The sequence below is a fragment of the Aquarana catesbeiana genome, linkage group LG04 (genome assembly GCF_042186555.1).
Source record: "Aquarana catesbeiana isolate 2022-GZ linkage group LG04, ASM4218655v1, whole genome shotgun sequence".
In the NCBI taxonomy this organism is placed as follows: domain Eukaryota; kingdom Metazoa; phylum Chordata; class Amphibia; order Anura; family Ranidae; genus Aquarana; species Aquarana catesbeiana.
The window spans coordinates 308,481,737-308,508,232 of record NC_133327.1 but is presented as its reverse complement, the minus strand read 5'-3'; the positions used below and the strand labels follow the sequence as shown (position 1 = coordinate 308,508,232).

At 41.1% G+C, this 26,496-nt stretch overlaps 1 protein-coding gene across 28 annotated transcripts in view; it reads right to left on the bottom strand.

The window, feature by feature from the left end:
* The window catches only part of RIMS1 (regulating synaptic membrane exocytosis 1), a 641,584-nt gene that overhangs the window by 14,914 nt on the left and 600,174 nt on the right, over positions 1–26,496 (bottom strand). For all 28 annotated transcript variants that reach the window (XM_073626786.1, XM_073626789.1, XM_073626788.1 and 25 more), the window contains 2 exons: positions 25,833–25,974; positions 17,730–17,842 (listed from right to left, as the gene is read on the bottom strand). In XM_073626786.1, coding sequence (XP_073482887.1) covers positions 17,730–17,842; positions 25,833–25,974 — 255 coding nt within the window. The remainder of the gene's footprint in view (positions 1–17,729; positions 17,843–25,832; positions 25,975–26,496) is intronic.

Here is a 26,496-nt window from a genome sequence, read left to right as displayed (position 1 = left end):
ATCTGTTTACAGTCTGAACAAAAAACAATCATGATGCCGTGTTCAAACGATTGGAATTTCGTCCCGCAAAAGACCGATGAGAGATTTTCATCAGAAAATGCGACTGTGTGTATGCTCCATCGGTCTTTTGCTGGCGGAATTCCAGCCAGCAAAAGATTGAGCGCACGCTCTCAATTTTTCGGTCAGGAAAAGTTCTTATCCGAAAATGCGATCGCCTGTGGCAATTCTGACGCGCAAAAACCCTACGCATGCTCGGAAACAATTCGACGCATGCTTGGAAGCATTGAACTTCATTTTCTCAGCACATTGTAGTGTTGTACGTCACCGCGTTCTTGACGGTCGTAATTTCAGCGAACTTTTGCGTGACCATGTGTATGCAAGGCAAACTTGTGCGGAATCCCGTTGGAAAAGCGGTCATATCTTTTTCTGACGAGAAATCCGCTCGTTTGTACGCGGCATAAGACTCTAAATCCTCCCTTATGTTGCTGATGTAACCTACGTCTGTGATGGACAAGACAGATTTTACAAACTGATTTCTATTGTTTTCCCCCTAAAAAAAAAAAAAGTCGCCACCTGAGAACTCCCAATTAAATGCTGCCTAGTAACAAACATATCTGTACAGAATAGTTCAGGGCCATCATATGGTTCATTGTGCATACATGGCTAACTCATATTTGGAGTTAGTAGGCATCTTCTAAAGCCTGATACAGCCAGTACACAATTACGTTTGAGCACAAGCAGAATCCCTGATTTAGGGTCTATGCACATCGGGCTTAAAAAACTTTGCTTCTAGGGGGGGTTTTGCAGTTTGCCTCTAGAAGCAGCTCAATGTTATCCTATGTATCTATGCACAGTAGAACTTTTTGAGGCATATTTAAAGCCCATCACATAGGTGTGGAGTCAGTGAGGGTTTGGCCATATGGCCCTTTTGCCAACTTGAATGTTGTGAGCCTTGCGTTGACATATGAATAGGGTGGGTACATACTGACTATTCCTATATGATGGTCATGTATGGCTTTTGTGACAATAAGATGACTATTGTGATTGTCCTACATCAGTCATATGTCCTGGGGATATGGGCAATTCTAACTAATAGATTGCCATATATAGGTTGGTAGCATGGCCCTAATTTACATTTTATGGGCCATGGTGGCACTTATATTAAGTGCCATCATTGGATGCTACTTGTCCTCTAGGTGATTTTGTCTCTAGGGGACAACATATTGGAGATTGTTGTTTGAGGGTCATGATCCTTATTGGCCTACCATTCCCCTTGTAACACATAATTTAGGTTGTATTCATTTTTTTTCTCTTTTTTATTGTGTACATGACTGTACATAATTTATCTCTTTTTATGCTCAATACTCCTTTGGGGGATGGGAGGATATAATCATTGATCCCATTTTTGCATTCAAGGAAGCTTACATCGTTAGTATGATGTGATTTCGAGGGGTTAATTAATTATTTGTAAACAGACATTTGATTTTTCTTTTTACACTGATTGGTGTTTATAGTTGCATCGCAATCCTTATTCTATATCAAATAGGTAATTTTATTTTTAATAATAAGTTTATATCATTTACCAATTAGAATTATCCCTGATATAACATTTTTAGTTCATTCGGTCATTACAGCGGGTTATTGTGAAGACCTAATTGGTCTAAACAGCTCCAATATTGATTGTGAGGTTTATTTAAAAAAATTTTTTTTTCCTTCTCTGTTCCTATTGTTATACTAGATAACACCGTCTTTATAGCCAGTTTAGGTACACTGACATTCATTGGGGAGGGCATTTGTCCATACCAAGGATGGCGGAAGTAGTGCTGCTAAATGGGATGTTTTAAACCATTAGATGTGGACATCCGCCAGATCCCAATATGGTGGATGTGGAACGAATCACACTGGGAGCTCGTAACAGGGTGGAAGTGGTTATTGTGACAAGTATAAAAGGTGGTGAGTCAGTACGCTTCTCGTGCCCCAGGACGACGTCAGGTGTGTGACGAAACGTACGTAGGGAGGAGCAACGTGCTGACATCACCACGTGTACGCAGATCCCGGAAGCAACAGGCTGCTATTGAGAGCCGGCCGGCTGTTTTTATACAACCAAAATGATTTACACTATGTTAGCCCTCATTGTTTTTTCATGAGGACCTATGGAATGCATCTGTAATGAGGCTTTTTATATGGTGATGACGGGAGTATTGGCGCACTGTATAGAGACCCGAGGAGGGGGAATAAGCCACAAGCGCATTTGATCAATTACAGCTGGTAAGCGGCAGTGTGTACAGAGGTGGAGGCACTATCCTATTCCCTATTGTGCACTTTTCTTGTGGTGTTATGCTTGTGTATCACCGTGGAGGAACATATTGATGCACGATTTTCAGCAAATGAACTTTCTTGGCTCTTTTTTCCATCAAGGACTTAATAGTGTTTTTCAAGTAAATGCATCATTTTGCATCACTTTTTGTTTACAGGACTGTTCATTCTTTTGTTTTTGTTTCACTCAAATGGCATTTTCACTTTGAATATTATTAATCAGCGCAAACTAAACGTTTTGAATATTTAAAGCCCAGCATTTAGAAAATACCTTTCCAAAACGCTCTGTATGTGCGTTTTATTCTGCCAAAAGAACTAGCGTTTTTTTTAAGCCCAGTGTGCATGGACCCTTAGTCTCGATTCACATCTATGCATGTTGCTTTTGAGCATTTCTGCAGTGCTTGCCGTGTTTTTGGACACTTGATTTTATAGCAATTTTGCCGCGATTTGTGTTTTTTTACACTGTATATAGCTGGTTGCTAAGGAGGGGCTGGGAAGTCGGGGATCTGGGGGCCTCCTTGTTAAAGAGGGCTTCCAGATTCTGATAAGCCCCCCGCCCGCAGACCCAGACAACCAATGGCCAGGGTTGTCGGGAAGAGGCCCTTGTCCTCATCAACATGGGGGCAAGGTGCTTTGGGGTGGGGGGGTGCAGAGCCCCAAAAGCACCCACCCCCCCATGTTGAGGGCATGTGGACTGGTATGGTTCAGGAGGGGATATCGCTCGCTCATCCCCTCCCTTTTTGCCGGGCTGCAGGCTAGGATAAGGGTCTGTATGGATTTTGGGGGGAACCCACACCATTTTTTGGGGGAGGGGGTCCCCTCCGAATCCATACTAGACCCAGGGGCAATTCTTTTTTTTTACATTCAGCTGTCAGCAGGAAATTCCGCTGACAGCTGATGGTGCATTGGTTGTTAAGGACATGGCAGCTGGCATCCCGACCCTCTCCATAGCAACCAGCTATATACAGTGAAAAAAAAATGCAAAACGCAAATTGTGGCAAAATCGCGGTACTTGCATTTTGGATGCGGGTCCATTGAAGTCTATTACATGAAAACGCTGCATTTTGTGGGAAAAAAGTCCCAGGCCCTTTACAAAAATGCAGAGGCACAAAAATGCATTGATGTGACATGTTCCATAGGAGCCCATGTTAAAAAAAATTCCCTGTATTTCTGCAAAATGCATCAAAAAATGCATTAGGCCCCTTTCACAGGGACGGTGTCAGGGCTGGGCTCAGCCCTTCCTTCTCTGAGCCGGCCGCTCAGCTGTCGGCTAATTGCCAGCTCCCCCCTCTCTCTCCACAGTTACCCAGCTGTTGTTGATTCTACTCGTCAGTCCTGCCTACTTAAAGTCGTCCAGCTCACTTGATCTCTGCCTTCGCCTTTGTCAACATCACAGAGACTTTCTCCTGCGTTCCTGTTGAAGACTTGCTCGGCTGACGTTCCTTCTGGCTCCTGATCCTGCTTGCTGTACTACTACGTTTACCGCTGGCTCTCTGACATTTGCTTGGCTGACTACCCGCTCTGGTTACTGAACTCTGGCTTGTTTTGACTACGCTTACTCCGTTTACATTATTATTATTATTATTAATAAACACGTGTGATTTAACTATACTTCTGTCTCGGTCTGATTCATGGTTCCTGATAGACGGACCATTTAGATCCACCTGTCAGTTTTTCAGGTGGACCTGAGCGAATGCTCCATACACCTCTATGGAGCGACGGATGTCATCAGTGACATGTCCGCTGACATCCGATCTGCTCCGGTCCACTAAATCCAGACGGATGGAAACCCTATTTTCCATCCGTCTGGCGGATCAGATGAAAACGGATAAGCGGTCTGTTTTCATCTGATCTCCCATAGAGGAAAGTGGAGATCTGACAGGTCCGTCTCTGCACAGTGAACAGAGACGAACTTGTCACCCGCCTTAGGCCTGATTCACACCTATGCATTTTTAGTGCTTTTTGCATTTTGCAGATTTGCACTACAGAACGTGTTCCATAAGAAACCATGTTAAATGGACTGTAGTGCAGAGCTGCAAAATGCAAAAAGCACTAAAAATGCACAGGTGTGAATCAGGCCTAAGCGGGGATCAATGGAGTGATCCCCGCTGAGCAAACAAATGAGTAAAAACAGACAGCCCCGTGTGAAAGGGGCCTTTGGCTCCATTCACACTAATGCGTTTTTTGATGCATTTTGCATTTTGCAGAAATGCATGGGAATTTTTTAACATGAAACCTATGGAACATGTTCACATGAATGCATTTTTGTACCTCTGCATTTTTGGAAAGGGTCAGGGCATTTTTTCATGCAAAATGCAGCGTTTTGCATGTAATAGAATTGCGGTGTTTTTGACGCGTTTTTGGCATTTTTTTATTTTAATTTTTTTAGACTGTATTCAGTATTAAAAAAACTGTAAAAAAAAAATACAAAGCGCGGCAAAAAGGCCGCACAAATGCTGGAAAAACGCTGGAAAAACGCTGCTCAAAAGCAACATGCATAGATGTGAATCGAGCCTAAGTGTGAATCGAGCCTTACTGGAAGAGCATTATAATGCAGCTAAACAGCACAGTCTCATTCTAATATTTTATGAGGAGTGCTAATTTACCAAACTGATCTTTATTTGCAATCTTTCAGAATGTCAAATATGATGTCTCACAAATGTGCAACCAAAGCAGTAAATAAATTATACAGCAGCATAACTTACGTTTTCCACATTTTAAGCCTAGCCAAAAATGAGAATCCAAATCCCAGCAGTAATCACACTTGACCCATATTTTTTATTTTATTTTTTTTATTCAGACAGATTTCTTTGATTAATCATATTTGGTATTAGAAATGTTCACTTTGCACAACTGGACATCTTACTTAAATGTAAAACTATGTATAAATAAAACAAAATGGTAAAACCTGATTACAGATTTATACCACAAGTTCTCTATGACAAAATTATTAATTAAATGGTAAAAAAAGATTTGCATTGTACTTTTATAATTTAATAAAAAAAGCCGTAAGATTATTATTAGCCTAACTTAAAAATTAAGTTTGGGATGTTTTACATTGATGGCAGATATTTAGTATATTTGTTGAGAACTTCCCTAAGGCCTGGTTCACACCTATGCATTTTTTAGTGCATGTTCAGTTTTGCAGAAACACACTACAGTCCATTTAACATGGTTTCCTATGGATTTAGCTCACATCTGTGCATTTTATGGAAAGTGCCAGGGACTTCTTTCTAGTTTTTGGTTCCATAGACTTCAATGGATCAAAAGCGTGTATTGAAAACTGCAAAATGCACCTCAAATATGCAAACTGCAACCTGCATAGGTGTGAATCAGGCCTGAATCTAAATCCACTAAATCCACTACTACAATTAAAGACTGTTCCTTGACTTTTTCCATTTTTACAGAGATCAAGGCTAAAATGGTAACGTGCCATAGTATTTAGTCTAACTTCTCAAGTTTACACAACACACTCCTGTTCAAAGATTACATTTCACTTTCATGCATCACTTTACAAGAAGTTAAACAGAGTGTAATTTCTGTCTGTTCAAATAGACAGCAGATGGTGCCAGCACATTATAAGAGGTATTTGTAATGCATTACAGCACGCACAACTGTAACAAAATCTCCTTGAGAACTCTTCTATATTTATATATACTCTGCTAAGTTTGCATGCTGAAAAGACATACTGATGGGAAAAATTCTTCATCTTTGAAATACCTAAATTCACACATATTTATAAATTGCACTATAAATTCAGTTTTATTCATATCTGCTGCTTCATTAACATTATTACAGTGTTACACAACAAATATGGATTTTTTCCACAAAGTGTTTAAGACATTCTAGGCGAAATTCACCTTTAACAAAAATAATAAATGCACAGATTTTTTCAGGTAAAAAAAATATACATTCATTTTTTTTCTACAGGACCCTGCAAAGTATTGCACCCGTGATCAGTGATTATCGCATTATCATTATTATCATTCTGCCTGCAATGCTTCTGGATCAGCATTGTGTTGTAACCTACTAGTGAGCAATATGAAATCATTCAAAGCAAGCATCTTTATGCTAACCGATACACAGTTTTGACTTTATACAATGTACTACTTCCTGCCATAAATTGGTTTGTTTTTTTTTCTCTTTTTTTAAGGCAAAAGAATAACTAATGGTAACAGATCTTAAAAAGTAGAGGGTTGAAGTGACTGGATAGTCCTCAGTACGATACGGCACCTCATCCCAATAATCTCAGTGCTACTCTGGCTGCATGGACACCCAAGGGCAATGCAGTTACTGTAAAGCATCAGCCCGCCTTTTGCCACAGCCATCCAGGTGATCTTTTGATCAGTCCATCTCCCCTGGTAGACTGTGATGCCGCTGGTTCATCGGCTTCACAGTCTAGTGCTTCGCCCGCTGCATGCTGACTCACGCAGCGTCCGACATCCCCGCAAAGCCTCCTGGACTTTGTAGGCCCGGGAGCTTTGTTGGGCGCATGCGCAGTGGCACCTTTCGTCCGCTCACACGTGCAGTGACGTCAGACGCTGCACGTGTGTGGGGGGTATAAGATCGCCGGCATCCCCGGCCATAACACCGCCGAGGACTACAGGACACCCATGCTACATATACTACTTATCTTGGCAAGCTCACGAGCCTCCTAGTACCTATCTACCCTATCCCTTTCACACTATTAGTAACTTACAAGTGCCTTTTCCCTGTGTTCTCCTTGCAGTGGGATGCATCCCTAGCTGTGCTAAGTTTATACATCTACGATAAGTTACTAACTCAGCATACTCTGATACTATCTTGAGATTTTTTCTTTGGGTAAGTGCATTACCCATCTTGGTTTTCTTATAACATTCACCAGTTTCTATATATGACACTTTGCTGTCTACTTTTAATATTTATACAATATTGTTTATATGGGTTACATGCTTCACCCTTACAACAATACTTTATCAATTACTTTTAGATGTTCTCGTTCATTTCCCGCTACCATCCAACTGGTATTTTTGGTGACATTATCCTAGCTTTTTGGGTGTCCTGCTTTTTTCTTGCCTTTCTGAGCATTATACATATATCGTAAGTATACTTTTTGAGACTATGTTAGTCCAACCCCATGCTTTTTGACTTGTGGACCCAGATTATTTCTGGAATCCATATAAGCTGTTTTATTTTACCTTACAATATACAAATCAGTAACCTCAGCTTGCTAAATATAAAAAATACTTCCTTGTCTTAGTGAAATCATCACTGCAATTCAGAAAAATGCAGCTTCAGCTGGACCCAGAGTAGGTATAATGTGGGGGAAGACATAACATCTCCCAGCGGTGCTTGTAGCAACTACAGTTCCCATAATGTCACAGGTGTCACAAGTGACAGGACCAGTAGCTGAAGGGATAGGTGGGATATCGACTACCAGTCTTATAACACGGATGAGCAGGGGACTGATGCGTATAATTCAGGAGAGAGAATATGGGTTTCTCACACCCATTATACTTCTGCATGGAACTGAGAACTTATTTGTAATAGGTAAGAAAAGACCGAAATGCACATGCAAAAAATATCTGCCTGGAGCTTAGCTTTAACTATGGTGCAACACTTGCTATGGTATGGTGTTACTATTTAATTTCATAAACAACTAATTACTTTCATGGTTTGGAAAAATGTGGCCAAAGCTTGTGCTCACCATGATATTTTATTTCAAATCCAACCAGTCTTCAACTTAAAGTGATATTAAAGCCTTGTTTTTATTTTAAATAACAAACATGTTAAACTTACCTGCTCTATGCAGTGGTTGTACACAGAGCAGCACGGATCCTCCTCTTCTTGGGTCCTTCACTGGCTCTCCTGGCTCCTCCCTCCTGCCAGGTGCAGCCAAGCAGGCGTGCTCCTGAGCCACAGCTTTGTATGTCCATTCACACACGAGTCCGTGGCTTGGCCCTGGCCCCTCCGTCACCTAATTGGCTCACTGGCTGTGACTGACATAGAATGCATAAAGGTAAAAAACATTGTGCCTTTACAACCACTTTAACCGCTTCCGGACCAGCTGCTGCAGTTTTACTGCGGCAGGTTGGCTCCCTTGCGCGAAACCACGTAACTATACATTGGCTCGTGGGGTCCGGATAGCACGTTCTCGCTGCACAGAACAGCGAGCGATCGCGACCAGGAGAGACAGAACAGGGACAAGTGTGTGTAAACACACACTTCCCTGTTCTGTTCTGACAGGAGTGACAGATCATGTGTTCCTATTAGCTAGGAACCACGATCCGTCACTTCCTCTAGTTAGTCCCCTCCCCCTTCAATTAGAATCACCTCCCAGGGAACAGAGTTAACCCCTTCACCGCCCCCTAGAGTTAACCCCTTCACTGCCAGTGACATTTTTACAGTAATCAATGCATTTTTAATCGCACTGATCGCTGTATTAATGCCAATGGTTTTCAAAAATGTGTCAAAACTGTCCGATGTGTCCTCCATAATGTCGCAGTCAAGATAAAAATCACAGATTGCCGCCATTACTAGTAAAAAAAAAAATAATAATAAAAATGCTATAAATCTATTCCCTATTGTGTAGACGCTATAACTTTTGTGCAAACCAATCAATATACGCTTATTGTGATTTTTTTTTTAACCAAAAATATGTAGAAGAATAAACCTAAACTGAGGAAAAAAATAGCTTTTTTATATATTTTTGGGGGATATTTATTATAGCAAAAAGTAAAAAATAATGCGTTTTTTTCAAAATTGTCACTCTTTTTTTGTTTATAGCTCAAAAAATAAAAATCGCAAGGGCGATCAAATACCACCAAAAGAAAGCTCTACTTGTGGGAAAAAAAGGATGTCAATTTTGTTTGGGTACAACGTCGCACGACCGCGCAATTGTCAGTTAAAGTGGAGGTCCACCCACAATTCAATTTTTTTTTAAAAAACATTAAAGGGGTTGTAAAGGTAATTATTTTTTTTTTTTAAAATAACAAACATGTTATACTTACCTTCACTGTGCAGCTCGTTCTGCACAGAGTGGCCCCGAACCTGGTCTTCTGGGGTCCCTCGGCGGCTGTTTCAGCTCCTCCCTGCAAGCATTAACCACCTTAATGCGAGCTCCCGCATGGTGGTGAGTGCTTGCGGGCGCGCTCCCGTGATACAGCCGGCGGCTATAGCCGCTCGCTGTATCACTCGGCCCCGCCCCCCGGCGCGCCGCGTCATCGGATGTGATTGACAGCAGCGCGAGCCAATGGCTGCGCTGCTTTCAATCCATCCACTGCAGCCAATCAGTGACCAGGCTGAGCTGCAATGAAGATGACGAGAACGAGCAGCGAAGATTCGAGGCGTCAGGTAAGTAAAACGGGGGGCCTGGGGGCGGCGGTATTGTCAAAAGTTTTTTCACCTTAATGCATAGAATGCATTAAGGTGAAAAAATTTTTACCTTTACAACCCCTTTAATAACCTTACATATTGTCAATGTTACACTCACTTGTTTGGGAAAATCTATCCCCCGATGTCCAGTCTCATACGAAAAACGTAGTTTTAAAATGTGTTGCTGGCAGGTTTCATCTTGCTTGTGGGCATGTGAAGCCCACAAGCATAAACTTCCTGGATGCAGTGAATGCTGAGCTACCAGCATTCACCGCTCATTCCCGCACATGCTCAGTTGGTACGGCGTGGAATGTCGTAAACTTCCACATTGCCATCACAACGGGCATTGTCGTCGGAAGTTCCGCCCTGTTGTGATGGCAACGAAGCTCACAGAAAACACACACAGACGGTGTCACTTCCGTCGCCACCATCTTGCTACACCCCACACTCCTCTATAGTAATGATATGCCGAGAAGGGGGCAAGCGGACATGACGGAACAGCGGCATCCGCACTGACTCCTGGGAATAATGACACAGAGCTCCCAGGAGAGAGTGTGCTGCAGGATATGACAACCATACCCGCTCATACCCATGGAGGTCTGAGACAGGAAACAAGCAAGAAAACACGGATATACAAGTACCCCCTCTGAAAAAAAAAAAATTCCATTTGACACTGTATGCAATGCAAGAATGCGATGGAGGTTATCTTAAAAATTTGTGTGGACCTCCGCTTTAAAGTGACGCAGTACCAAATCGCAAAAAGTGCTTTGGTCAGGAAGGGGGTAAATTCTTCCGGGGCTGAAGTGGTTAAACTTAAGTGGTTATGCACTTCCAAATTGAGATCTTGAATTATTGTAGAAGGAGATTGTGAGGTTAATTTGCTTAAGAAAAACAGGCTGTCTACCTTTGCAAAATAACTTGCTCTTACTTTAGTGAATGTGGTGAACACTCACTTTGCAAAGAATACCCAATAACGTGCAAGGAAAAAAAAAACGTTCATTTTTGTTTGCACATGACTGGATGATGTAAGTCAGCAGAGCTTCTCCAAATCCAACAAGGATAGGGAAAATTCTTTTGGTAAGTGAACAGCATATTTGCCTTCAGTAAATCAATACCTGTATTTTTTCTTTTTGAGTGGGCGTCAGCTAGGAGCACTGTTTTCCTCCCTCAAGCCAATACAATATATTCCTTAGAGTGCTGCAAAATACAGTGCCTTAAAAAGTATTCATACTCCTTGAAATTTTCCACATTTTGTCATGTTACAACCAAAACCTAAATGTATTTTATTGGGATTTTATGTGATAGACCAACACAAAGTGGCACATAATTGTGAAGTGGAAGGAATATGATAAATGGTTTTCAAATTTTTTTACAAATAAATATGTGAAAAGTGTGGCGTGCATTTGTATTCAGCCCCACATATACTTTGTAGAACCACCTTTCACTGCAATTGCAGCTGCAAGTCTTTTGGAGGATGTCTATACCAGCTTTGCACATCTAGAGAGTGACATTTTTGCCCATTCTTCTTTGCAAAATAGCTCAAGCTCTGTCAGATTGGATTGGAAGTCCTGCCACAGATTCTGACTTGGATTTATATCTGGACATTGATTGGGCCATTCTAACACATGAATATGCTTTGATTTAAACCATTCCATTGTAGCTCTGGCTCAATGTTTAGGGTCCTTGTCCTGCTGGAAGGTGAAGTCTCAAGTCTTTTGCAGACTTTAAAATTGCCCTGCATTTGGCTTCATCCATCTTCCCAGTCCCTGCTGAAGAAAAGCGTCCCCACAACATGATGCTGACACCACCATGTTTCATGGTGGGTATTGTGTGTTCAGGGTGATGTGCAGTGTTAGTTTTCCACCACACACAGCGTTTTGCTTTTAGGCCAAAAAGTTCAATATTGGTCTCACAGCACCTTCTTCCACATGTTTGCTGTGTCCCCCACATGGCTTCTTGCAAACTGCAAACTGGACTTCTTATGGCTTTCTTTCAACAATGGCTTTCTTCTTGCCACTCTTCCATAAAGGCCAGATTTGTGGAGTGCACGACTAATAGTTGTCCAGTGGACAGATTCTCTCACCTGAGCTGTGGATCACTGCAGCTCTTCCAGAGTTACCATGGGCCTCTTGGCTGCTTCTCTGATTAATGCTTATTTGTAAAAAAAAATTGAAAACCAATTATCATTTTCCTCCTTGACGACGTCTTGTTGGGAGGGCGAAACGCGTTGACGTGACTTCCGGTGCCGAGTCCATACAAGGTCACTTCCGGTTTCGGTGGAACGCATGCTGAATGCAGCATTCCTGGATTGTATTCTTGGAGTAATACACATGCCCATTTGATCTTGGTGTTTTGTAAGTAGGAATCAATGTTTGCGCAATAAACACCTATTTTACAGAACGTCACTATTAGTTCCCTTTCTTTCCATTTATAAACTGCAACGCTAGGGTACATCTCTTATGGACATGTTCAAGCCATCAGCCACTGCAAAAAGCTAGGGGTCCAATAGATCTGGTGAGTGGGGACACGGAAGGGGAGTGTGTCACACCACAGAGTGGAAATTTGGAGCATGTTGCATTTTGTAGAAGATTGGAGCACAATAGCACTTTTATTGGGTTGTTATTACAGTCATCATTATTATATAATTTTGATGTGTTTATACAGTATCTCACAAAAGTTTGTACACCCCTCACATTTTTGTAAATATTTTATTATATCTTTTCATGTGACAACACTGAAGAAATTACACTTTGCTACAATGTAAAGTAGTGAGTGTACAGCTTGTATAACAGTGTAAATTTGCTGTCCCCTCGAAATAACTCAACACACAGCCATTAATGTCTAAACCACTGGCAACAAACATGAGTACTCCCCTAAGTGAAAATGTTCAAATTGGGCCCAATTAGCATTACAAGGTCTCGGGTGTGAATGGGGAGCAGGTGTGTTAGATTTGGTGTTATCGCTCTCACTCTCTCATTCTGGTCACTGGAAGTTCCACATGGCAGCTTATAGCAAAGAACTCTCTGAGGATCTGCAAAAAAGAATTGTTGCTCTACATAAACATGGCCTAGGCTTTAAGAAGATTGCCAAGACCTTGTAACTGAGCTGCAGCATGGTGGCCAAGACCATATAGCTGTTAAATAGGACAGGTTCCACTCAGAACAGGCCTCGCCATGGTCAACCAAACAGGTGGAATGCACGTGCTCAGCGTCATATTCAGAGGTTGTCTTTGGGAAATAGACGTATGAGTGCTGCCAGCATTTCTGCAGAGGTTGAAGGGGTGGGGGGTCAGCCTGTCAGTGCTCAGACCATACGCCGCACACTGCATCAAACTGGTCTATATGGCTGTCATCCCAGAAGGAAGCCTCTTCTAAAGATGATGCACAAGAAAGGACATGCATTACTGGAACCATGTCCTGTGGTCTGATGAGACCAAGATGAACTTATTTGGTTCAGATGGTGTCAAGCGTGTGTGGTGGCAACCAGGTGAGGAGTACAAAGACAAATGTGTCTTGCCTACAGTCAAGCATGGTGGTGGGAGTGTCATGGTCTGAAGCTGCATGAGTGCTGCCGGCACTGGGGAGCTACAGTTCATTGAGGGAACCATGAATGCAAACATGTACTGTGACATACTGAAGCAGAGCATGATCCCCTCCCTTCAGAGACTGGGCCACAGGGCAGTATTCCAACATGATAACGACCCCAAACACACCTCCAAGATGACCACTGCCTTGCTAAAGAAGCTGAGGGTAAAGGTAATGGACTGGCCCAGCATGTCTCCAGACCTAAACCCTATTGAGCATCCGTGGGGCATCCTCAAATGGAAGGTGGAGGAGGGCAAGGTCTCTAACATCCACCAGCTCCGTGATGTCGTTATGGAGGAGTGGAAGAGAGGACTCCAGTAGCAATTTGGTGAACTCTATGCCAAAGAGGGTTATGGCAGTGCTGGAAAATAAAGGTGGCCACACAAAATTTTGACACTTTGGGCCCAATTTGGACACTTTCACTTAGGGGTGTACTCACTTTTGTTGCCAGCAGTTTACACATTAATGGCTGTGTGTTGAGTTATTTTGAGGGGACAGCAAATTTAAATTGTTATACAAGCTATACAGTCACTACTTTACATTGTAGCAAAGTGTAATTTCTTCAGTGTTGTCACATGAAAAGTTATAATAAAATATTTACAAAAATGTGAGGGTGTACTTGCTTTTGTGAGATACTGTATATAATTGTTATCAACCTTTACACTGTTGCAAGTGTTATATATTAATTTGTAGCATAAGAGCACCTTAAGGTTGCTAAGGTTTTCACCTTAGCGCACGTTTTTACAAATTTATGTGCCACTTTGTGTTGGTCTATTACAGAAAAGCCAAATAAAATACATTTACGTTTTTGGTTGTAACATGACAAAATGTGGAAAATGTCAAGGGGTATGAATACTTTTTCAATGCACTGTATGTTAAAACCTGTGGCTTAGTAGTTAGACCTTCCACCTGGCAGCACTAGGGCCATTAGTTCAAATCTTAACTACCACACTACCTCCCATGAAGTGTTCATCTTCTCTTTTTGCTTGCCTGAGTTTCCACCCACACTTCAAAGACATGCTGGTAGATTAAGAAGTGTTTGTAGGAATCTGAGTTAGAAATCTTAGATTGTAAGAACCTTAGGGTCGGTTCACACATGGGCAACACGACTTTAGCACGACTTTGTACCGCGACTTCAACGCGGCTTCAGCGCGACTTCGGCAAATTACGAGGCGGCTTGAAGTCGCCTCCATGACAGGCGACTTCGCCTGTGGCCAATCACCTCTCTGGGAGGGAGGGGGGAGGGAGGGGTTTTCTCTGCAAAGTCGCTTGAGAGATCCGACTTGCAGGCGACTTACATTGAGTTGAATGGGTACAAGTCGCCTACAAGTCGGATAAAAGTAGTACAGGAACCTTTTCTGAAGTCGGAGCGACTTCAGTAGTGTCAATTAAGACGCTCCCATTGCCTACCATGATAATCTAAATGCAAAGCGACTTGGGGCGACTTGGGGCGACTTGAGGGCGTACAAGTCGGATCCCAAGTCGCCCCAGTGTGAACCGACCCTTAAGGACAGGGACTGCGGTGAATGCAGAATTTGTAAAGTGCTTTGTAAATTGTTGGCACTATATAAATAACTGTAATAAAGTAATAAAAAATATGAGAAATAATAGAAATTATTATAACAATATTTCACTATGTGACTCTTATTTTGAGATTGTACTGTATTTTCTTATGTCATACAATTGTTGCTACCCTTTAGGAAGATACAGTATCTATTTTTATTAGCAAAGCTTTTCTAAGCCCAGAAATTACTTCCTTCGTTTTCTTCCTGCTATCTAATTATTCACACCATTCTCACTAATTAAACAACTGTTTGCATAGACAACTTCTTGTAATGTCCTGTAGCCAATTAAGCCTTGTTAACCTATTTAAAATGAATGCCATATGGCAGATTCAGAACAGCGAAGGTGCTAAGCAAGAAGCAAAATATATGATTTACACAGTTCAATCAAACTGAATCAAAGCAGCTCAGAAAGTTATAGAAATGAGGGCTTAACGAGTGCATTTATTGAACAACAATAATATCTTCAATATGAAATTTTGATTTGTGAAGCATAGGTTTTTCACCTCTAATATACAAAGCACACATCTCTATGCAATTCAATCATCCTTTTATATGGACATGACATTGCTCAGCATACATGTGTTTCCAAAGCCCAAGGAAATGTGTGAACAGTAATTAAATAGGTACTTTTTCCACACTCTCAATGTAGAATAATTCCATTTACTAAATTGCACTAGAAACAAAATGTGCCTAAGATACAAGGGACTTAATCTAAAAATGAACACACCAGAAGGTGCCTGCACCTTTTAGAAAGGTTATTTTACAGGAGGTTTACCCAGGTCCCAAGAGGATTGTAGGCACTTAGAGGTGACCAAGTCACTCTAGGCAGGCAGTGGAACAAGACCAGGGAGTAGTTGATCCATCAAATGCTGCAGGAGCAGTGGCAGCAGGGAACTGCTCCTCCTAGGTTTAATAGTGGGAGAAAAGCACAAAAAGTGGGTGCACAAGGGATGGTGTCAGTTCTCTCAGCCTTAAACATTACCACTGCAAGATGGTACCAACTGTGAAGGAGTTTCCAATTGTTGAGCCTGACTCACTACCAGAGGCTGTGCCATGGCTTTGGAGGCTGGCCATGACTCTAGAAAGTGCCCAATGCAGAAAGTTACATTCTAGGTTATCCCCCACCACATTTAGAGGCCTATTCACTGAGTGAGTCTTAAAGTTTCATAGTTGGTAAGGTTGAATAAAGACACTAGTCCATCCAGTTCAACCTGTGTACTTGGTGTGTGTGTATTTGTGTAGATAATCATTTCCCATATCCCTCTATAATGTGTTCACTAAGATACAAATCCTTTAAAGTGATTGTAAAGTCTTGTTTTTTTGTTATATAAAAATAACAAACATGTTATACTTACCTGCTTTGTGTAGTGGTTTTGCACAGACCAGCTCTTCTCGGGTCCCTCTTCTGACACCTGTGCTCCTGACCCCTCCCTCCTGTTGAGTGCCCCCACAGCAAGCAGCTTGCTATGGAGGCATCCGAGCTGAGTCACAGCTTTGTGTGTCCATTCAGACACAGATCTGCGGTTCGGCCCCGCCCCCACTCACTCCTGATTGGCTAAGTGACTTTGATTGTCAGCAGCGGGAGCCAATGGCTTCACTGCTGTGTCTCATGAGGCCAATCAGGAGGGAGAGTCCTGGATGGCAGAGACACCCGTGGACATCCCTGGACAGAGATGGTGCTCAAGTAAATATACAGGGGGCCGAGGGGGGGCTACTGCACACAGAAGGCTTTTTATCTTAATGCATAAATGGCATTAGGATAGAAAACCTTCTGACTTTACAACGCCTTTAAAGCCTTTTAAAACTATCAATACTTCCTGCTGAAACCACCGATTGTGGAAGAGAGTTCCACATCCTTACTGCCCTGACAGTGAAAAATTCCCTACGCAACTTAAGATTAAACCACTTCTTCTCTAATCTCATTGTGTGGACCCAAGTCTTCTTACACTCCCTGAGACTGAATAGTTTCCTACCTACGCTGGGATCACCCTTGAGATATTTGTATGTTGCTATTATATCTCTGCTCAAGCGTCTCCTCTCCAGGGAGAATACGTTTAGTGCTTGTCTTCAGAGACCGAGGCACGCCAGAAGCGGTGTACAGCACTGGACCTGGAGAGTGCTATGAGTACCGAAGGTAGCATTCCAGGCTAATCCTGAAATGTTCCAGTTTAGAGGGGTCAGGGTTCTTCTTCCAAAGCTGCTGCTGAGGATATGGTGAACTAGATAGCTGATAAATAGAGACTAGCTCAAGCAACATTGTTAAAGTCTGTTTGAAGTCCCTGAAGATAGCAGTGTCTACAGTACTGAGCATCTAAATTGAAGAAAAAAATGAAAAATACGAATAAAAAGGCTAGCAAAAATATAGTTATAGATTTTCTCTGCAGTGATGAGGAAAAGGCATCCAACGTCCTGGGACACTAGCAGAAAAAGTAAGACATTGTGAAATAATTAAAATAGAAGGTGGAAATGAGCATATGATTTCATCATTTGACCAAATATGCGCTTTAATTCCCCACATGTTATCTAGTTAGGGAAAATAATATATCAGGGGCAGCTATAGGGGTTGAAATATTAAAGGAAATTAGGCTGTTCATTTAGCAACGGAATTGTCCCTTAGCTCTGTGAATAGGTTGAAGCGCTCAGACTTTCATCATCCAATTGTGTAAAGTAAAAATACATTTTTTTTTTATTTTCTTGTAGGTGATTGGACATTTATCCCATCTATTTAGATGCAGTAAAACATTGTCAACATAACAGAACAAGCACAGTTGAATGTGACTAACTACTACAAGCTGTGAAACCCACCGATGTATTATTAAATAACCAAGGCTCCTTCTACAATTCCACTGGCTTCCTCAGCTTAATATATAACCTTTTAAAATAGAGGACTACTAATATATTTAGCACTTACCCATAGCAGGAGTTGCCAGTGTCTGCCGGCCTACTAGCTGTGCAGGTCCAAGACCATCTAGAAAGTCACTAAACTGGCTGTCAACACCCAGCCTTACTCCTGGAAATATTAAACTGCAGACGGAAAAAAAACATATACATTGATGCAGATGTATATAACCATTTACAATACACTGTGTGTTTGTGTGTATATATACAGTGGGGACGGAAAGTATTTAGATCCCCTTAAATTTTTCACTCTTTGTTATATTTAGGGCGGCACAGTGGTGTAGTGGGTAGCACTCTAGCCTAGCAGTAAGAAGGGTCGCTGGTTCGAATCCCAACCATGACACTACCTGCCTAGAGTTTGCATGTTCTCCCTGTGCCTGCGTGGGTTTCCTCCGGGTACTCCGGTTTCCTCCCACACTCTAAAGACATGCTGGTAGGTTAATTGGATCCTGTCTAAATTGTCCCTAGTATGTATGAATGTGAGTTAGGGACCTTAGATTGTAAGCTCTTTGATGGTAGGGACTGATGTGAATGTACAATGTATATGTAAAGCGCTGCGTAAATTGATGGCGCTATATAAGTACCTGGAATAAAAATAATAAAAAAATATTGCAGCCATTTGCTAAAATGATTTAAGTTCATTTTTTTCCCTCATTTATGTACACACAGCACCCCATATTGACAGAAAAACACAGAATTGTTGACATTTTTGCAGATTTATTAAAAAAGAAAAACTGAAATATCACATGGTCCTAAGTATTCAGACCCTTTGCTGTGACACGCATATATTTAACTCAGGTGCTGTCCATTTTTTCTGATCATCCTTGCGATGGCTCTACACCTTCATTTGAGTCCGGCTGTGTTTGATTATACTGATTGGACTTGATTAGGAAAGCCACACACCTGTCTATATAAGACCTTACAGCTCACAGTGCATGTGAGAGCAAATGAGAATCACGAGGTCAAAGGAACTGCCTGAAGAGCTCAGAGACAGAATTGTGGCAAGGCACAGATCTGGCCAAGGTCACAAAAAAATTTCTGCTGCACTTAAGGTTCCTAAGAGCACAGTGGCCCGTCCGGCCAAACTGAGCTATCGGGGGAGAAGAGCCTTGGTGAGAGAGGTAAAGAAGAACCCAAAGATCACTGTGGCTGAGCTCCAGAGATGCAGTCGGGAGATGGGAGAAAGTTGTAGAAAGTCAACCATCACTGCAGCCCTCCACCAGTCAGGGCTTTATGGCAGAGTGGCCAGACGGAAGCCTCTCCTCAGTGCAAGACACATAAAAGCCCAGATGGAGTTTGCTAAAAAACACCTGAAGGACTCCAAGAGGGTGAGAAATAAGATTCTCTGGTCTGATGAGACCAAGATAGAACTTTTTGGCCTTAATTCTAAGCGGTATGTGTGGAGAAAACCAGGCATTACTCATCACCTGTCCAATACAAGCCCAACAGTGAAGCATGGAGGTGGCAGCATCATGCTGTGGGGTGTTTTTCAGCTGCAGGGACAGGACGACTGGTTGCAATCGAGGGAAAGATGAATGCGCCAAGTACAGGGATATCCTGGAAGAAAACCTTCTCCAGAGTGCTCAGGACCTCAGACTGGGTTTACCTTACAACAAGACAATGACCCTAAGCACACAGCTAAAATAACGAAGGAGTGGCTTCACAACAACTCCATAACTGTTCTTGAATGGTCCAGCCAGAGCCCTGACTTAAACCCAATTGAGCATCTCTGGAGAGACCTAAAAATGTCTGTCCACCAATGTTTACCATCCAACCTGATAGAACTGGAGAGGATCTGCAAGCAGGAATGGCAGAGGATCCCAAAATCCAGGTGTGAAAAACTTGTGCATCTTTCCCAAAAAGACTCATGGCTGTATTAGATCAAAAGGGTGCTTCTACTAAATACTGAGCAAAGGGTCTGAATACTTAGGACCATGTGATATTTCAGTTTTTCTTTTTTAATAAATCTGCATAAATGTCAACAATTTTGTGTTTTTCTGTCAATATTGGGTGCTGTGTGTACATTACATTAATGAGGGAAAAAAATGAACTTAAATTTTTAGCAAATTGCTGCAATATAACAAAGAGTGAAAAATTTAAGGGGGTCTGAATACTTTCTGTCCCCACTGTATATATATATATATATATATATATATATATATATATATATATATATATATATATATATTATATAGGCAGGGGGAGAATGCAGTTGAAATGATATGCCTATGGAAAGAGAAACCTGTTCTGAAGAGAAGGATAAAGAGTAATGTTCCATCAATGGCAGTGAGAGTGAAAAGGGTGACAAAAGATAACCCAGCATAACTGTCTCTCTGGCTTAGTTACTGGCAATAATCCCCAAGCATTATACTTTTTTTTAGCAGAGACCCTAGGGAATAAAATGGCGACCATTGCATTTTTTTTATGTCACAGGGTATTTGGGCAGTGGTTTTGCAAATGCAATTTTTTGGAAAAAAATACAATTTAATGAATTAAAAGAAAAACCAAACACAATAAAGACTCAATTTTTTTAGTAAAATGTGAAAGATGATGTTACACCAAGTAAATAGATACCTAACATGTCACGCTTTAAAATTCCGCATGCACGTGGAATGACAACAAACTACGTTACTTAAAAATCTCCAAAGGCAAAGCTTTAAACACAGTTACAGGTAACCTGTTTACAGTTACAGAAGAGGTCTAGTGCTATAATTATTGCTCTTACTCTAACATTCACAGTGATACCTCACATGAGTGTTGCGAATACCGTGCACAAATTACATATACGTTTGCTTCTGTGCATGAGCACAGAGGGATGGGAGTGCTTTACTTTTTTTCTTATTTATTTTACTTTTTATTTTTACACTGTTCCTTTATTTTATTTTTTATTTTTTGATCACTTTTATTCCTATTACAAGGAATGTAAACATCCCTTGTACTAGAAATAAGGATGACAGGTTATAGAGAGATCTGGGGTCAAAAAGACCCCAAATCTCTCCTTTACCTTTAAAAGCAAAAGATAAAAATAAAAATGTTTTGATCTTTTTCTTTAAAAAAAAAAAAGTTCCTTCCAACCTGGACCGGAAGTGATGTCATGACTTCGCTCCGGTCCTCCAAGGCCATGGAGGCGATCAAAGAGGATCTACTCTTTGATCGCCTCTGGGACTAGCCGACCGTACCATCAGATCCTTTCTCACGCGAACCATCTGACACGGTAAGCCTGGGAAACATCGGCGACCAGGGGGAGTGTGGGGACACCCCTCCCGCCACTTCTGAAAGCGCTCCAGCAGCTCATGAGCTGCTCAGAATGATTTCATGAGAAAACCAGCCACCGGCTGTAAAAAACAATAATGGGATATGATATCTTGAGTATAATCCCAGTAAACCACCCCAAAGCTGTAACGTATATACGTATTGCGGACTTGAAGTGGCTCATAAGGCTTCCGACTCTAAATATTTTCACATTACAGTATCTTGGAACCACAAAGAAATATGAAAAAAATTTACAGATTTTAGTGTATGAATTTAACATATCTAAACCAAAAAACACAAGTGTAATATACTGCAGACTACCAGCCCTTAGATGTGGTGGCTGCAATAGTTTTCTGTTTTAAGGGTTTTTTTTATATCTTTTTGCCTGTTGATCCTGACAGTAATACTCTTCCTGTCTTAAGAAGACAATGCTACTCACCATACTGAAGAAATACTGTAGCATTGTTAACCAAGGTTTCTCTCCTGATTTGGACTTCAAATACATACTTCCCCACTCTCCTCATCCTCATTACAAAAGGAGAAAGACTGTGTAGTTTAAAGGCCTGGCCTGGAAAGCTGATAACCCTGTTTGAGCTCTCAGTTTAGTACACAGGAAGTTTCAAGCATACTGAAATTCTATCAGAGTCAACAGGTATTTTAGCCTGTACTTGAAGATAATGTACTTATGCAGCCTACAAAATGGAGAATAAAAAACATGCAGTATCCAAAGGGCCTGTAAGCTGCAATATATTACATTTATGTTCTTGGATTAGGTTACATGTTAAAGACAATCTGTATTAAAAAAATAGTTTAATTGAGAGTGTGTACTGGTGGGTGGAATCACATTCAACTTCTCACATGTCCCAAAGGTTAGTGGTGACATTTCCCACAATAACTGATGTCTTTACTCTTGTTCAAAGGGCTAACAAAGATGTCACTCCTAAAACCCCTATTGTTAAAGCCTATGTGCAGCCAACATAAAAAACACAAAAATCAGCACAAGGGATATAACTTACAGACAGTAGGATGTGTCCTCGTTCTGTTAGTTGAAATCCTCCTCCGTCCATGCCTCCCCCACCCCAGCCATTGTATCTTCCAGTGCGATGGGAGTTAATAGAACTAAGTGACTGTCATAGACTCTCCCCTAGAGTGCCCGACTATGCCTGCCCTTTCCACCCAGCTCCACCATTCATAGAAGCTGTACTACAGACTTTAATATATGGAGAAAGATCTATAAACAGCAGTCCTATAAATCATCCACCCGTCCACCCATTCATAGATCACTTTCTATTCACAAAAGCTGTTGTATGGGCACTTAGTCACATCTACCCCTAGCCTTGGTGGCACTCTAGCTGGCTCTGTGTTCTTCACCTATAGCAGTCCCCGTTCCCATAAGGCAAGCAGGCCTACCAGTAATTGGTTGCCACCAGGTCTTATACACAATGCTATAGTGCCTGGACACCATCCTGGGGCACGCGTCAGCCAAGCACAGCAAACATATACTTGCAGTTGGCAGACAGGTCCAAAGGCAGTCCAGTTTCAGGGCAGGCAATGTTCAGAGAGTAATCCAAAGTCCAATCTGAGGTCAATAACAAGCAAAACCAAACAAGCTGGTCAAGCTGCCACGGAACAGGAGCGTTACACACTCCTGACACACCCTTGATCAGAGCCTGTGACAGACCCTTAGTTCTATTAACCCCTGTTGCACCAGAAGATTATGGTGGTGGGGGGCATGGACAGAAGAGGCTTTCACCTAATAGAGGAGGCTTCAGCACATAGGACACATCCCACCGACTGTGGGAGTTATGTCCCTTGTGCTGATTTTTGTGTTTTTATTTTGGCTGCAATTAGACTAATGCCCCGTACACACGGTCGGATTTTCCGATGGAAAATGTCCGATCGGAGCATGTTGTCGGAAATTCCGACCGTGTGTGGGCTCCATCGGACATTTTCCATCGGATTTTCCGACACACAAAGTTGGAGAGCAGGAGATAAAATTTTCCGACAACAAAATCCGTTGTCATAAATTCCTATCGTGTGTACACAAATCCGACGGACAAAGTGCCACGCATGCTCAGAATAAATAAAGAGATGAAAGCTATTGGCCACTGCCCCGTTTATAGTCCCGACGTACGTGTTTTACGTCACCGCGTATAGAACGATCGGATTTTCCGACAACTTTGTGTGACCCTGTGTATGCAAGACAAGTTTGAGCCAACATCCGTCGGAAAAAATCCTAGGATTTTGTTGTCGGAATGTCCGAACAAAGTCCGACTGTGTGTACGGGGCATTAGTGTTTAGGTACAGAATAATTATATGCTAGTATTGATTGAGATAAGTTACAGGTTTTAGACAAAGAAGCTTTAGGATTTAATTTGTCTCAGTGACAAACCCCCAGTTATGCAGCTTTTTTCCGGGCTCTCCCATCCCACTGGGGAACCAGAGAATACAGCTGACGGTTCTGCCAGCTGACCATAAAGCTGATCAGATACTGGAATGGCTCCAATCATCTCTATGGTCTAAGAAACCAGAAGCAATGAGAATTTAATCACTTCAAGTTTCACCAGATGTAAACAGCACCATTTTTAAATTGGGAAAGCATCTTGGTGTGATCATATGCTTTAAGGGCAGAGGAGATATCTGGAGTCTAATAGACCCCATATTTCTCAGTAAAGCGTACCTATCACTGCCTATTGCTATCACAGGGGATATTTACATTCCCTGTGATAACAATAAAAGTTAACCCCAAAAAAATAAATTAAGGGACAGTGTAAAAAAAAAAAATGAATGCGCTGGTCCTGTTTTGGTATGTAAACAGCGACTGCACCATTTATGTGAGGTATTACCACAAACATCAGATTAATAGCAGTGATTCTAGCACTAGACCTCCTGTGTAAATCTAAGGTGGTAATCTGTAAAGGCTTTTAAAGGGTCACCCATGGATATTAAAAATTTACATTGTTTGTTGCAAGTTCAAATGTGACATATTTGGTATCTATTTACTCGGAGTAATATCATTTTTTATAATTTACCAAACAATTGGGTATTGTGTTTTTGTGCATGAAAATTCAAAATGTGTATGATTTTCAAACAAAATTGCATTTGAAAAAAATGCTGCGAAAATACTGTGCTAAATAAAAAGTTGCAACACCCACCATTTTATTCTCTAGGGTCTCAGCTTTAAAAAATGTATAATATTTGGGAGTTCAAAGTAGTTTTCTAGCAAAAATTACTGATTTTTGCATTTAAACAAAAAGTGTCAGAAAAGACTTGGTCTTCAAGTGGTTAGAAGAGTGGGTGATGTGTGGCAGAAGCTTCTAATAGTGGGCATTAAATGCCAGGACAGTTTAAACATCCCCCTATATTACCTCTTTTTGAAAGTAGACGCCCCAAGGGAATTGCTGAGAGGCATGTTGAGTCCAGGGAAGATTTTATTTTTTGCCACAAGTTTTTAGAAAATGACAAAACAAAATTCTTTTTACACAGTTGTCATTTTAATGAGATATTTTTCAATCATGCCATGGGTATATGTGGAATTACACACCAAAACACATTCTACTAATTCTCCCAAGTATGGGTATACGACACGTGAGAGACTTTTTGGCAGCCTAGCCATGTATTGTACAGGAGCCCAAAATCCAATTGCCACCTTCAGTCTTTCAAAGGGCATTATTTCCTCATTTAATTTCCTGACTACCTATCACAGTTTCGGAGGCCCTGAAATTCCAGGTTAGTACAACCCCCCCCCCCCCCCCCCAAATTACTTTTTGGAAAGTAGACACTCCAAAGAATTTGATAAGAGGCATGGTAAGTATTTTGCAAATCTCATTTTTTTGTCACAAGGTTTTGAAAAATGCAAAAGTAAATAAAAAACACATTTTCATTTTCATTCTTTAATTTCCAAAAACTCATGCCAACAAATGAGATCTTTTGGCAGCTTAGCTATGTACAGGCTCTATTTGTGGCAATAAATGAGATTTGCAAAGTACTCGCCATGCCTCTTAGCAAATACTTTTTGGAAAGTAGACACCCCAAGCTATTTGCTAAGAGACATGGCGAGTATATTACAGATCTCATTTATTGCCACAAATAGAGCCTGTACATAGCTAAGCTGCCAAAATGTCTCTCACATATGGTATTTCCATACTCAGGAAAAGTAGCAGAATGTGTTTTGGGGTGTAATCCCATATATACCCATGAGATGTGTGAGAAATATCTCATTAAAGTGACAACTTTGTGTAAAAAACAAAAAAACAAAAAACAAAACATTTATTTCTGTCAATTTCCAAAAACTTGTGTCAAAAAGTTAAATCTTCCATGCACTTAACATGCGTCTCAGCAAATAGTTTGGGGTGTCTGTTTTCCAAAAATGGGTAATTTTACTATCCTGGGTGTTGTACTATCCTGGCATTTCTGGGACTCCAAAACTGTGATATATAGTCAGGAAATGAATTGAGGGAATGTAGCCCTTTGAAAGCCTTGGTGGTCTGTAGATTTCGGGGGCCTGCACACAGCTAGGCCCCCAAAAAGTCTCACACGTGGTATCCCCACTCTTGGGTGAAGTACAGTACAGTGTTGCATGACTGAGCAATTGCCAGTTAAAAAAGTGCAGTGCTGAATAGCAAAAAAAGCTCTGATCTTGAAGGGAGTATATCCTTCCTGAACTCAAGTGGTTAAAGGTAACACTTGTCAGATTCTAACATCTGCCTATGATTCTAGGAGCAAAGGTTTCAATTCAACTTTTTTTTCATTGCAATTCGCTACCAAATTATTTTAGAACAATCTGAAAGGGAAACACTGAATTCCTGTACTGAAGAATGATGGCAGACATTGTGTTATTCATCTTGCCACACTGCATACTTACTTTCCTTCAGAGCTGTAGCTGTTAATACTTCCATCTGTTGACTCTCTGCTTGGCTGCCGGACCATACGACTCCTCATTTCAGCTGCCATTCCTGTTTCTGTGCTTCTCTGTATTGTACTTTTGAATTTCTTGTTGCTGGAATCTAAAGAGATAATATGTTATTAATAGAACTTAGTTGTAACCGGATTCCTACAGCATGAAATCCCATAAACCAAATCCAATGAATGAATACAGAAGCAAATACCAACACTTTAAGTAAATCATTATATGCAAAATCGTACTTGCATTGGTGTCTATTTTTGGTATGGAATCCTAGAAAGGTACAATAACACAAAAATTTGATCTTATCCATAAACAGAACTCGTATAATGCTGGCTTACAGATATAAAGTGTGAAAAAAGTGATGCTGTGTAAAAATCCAATATACCAATATATACTTTCGACTGGCTAAATGAGTAAACCATAATCATTTTACACAGTTCAAATAAGAAGACATTGGCACAAGCTCTCTCTTTTATCAACGAATAGCAAGCGCAAATATCAATTTTCAGTTGTGACCAAATAATTTTATTTACCAAAAATTAAAAAAAAACAGAAAGTTATCATGTTTTTCTGCAAAACCATTGCATAGAGCAAGAAAGTATAACGTTTGTTATCTTAATTT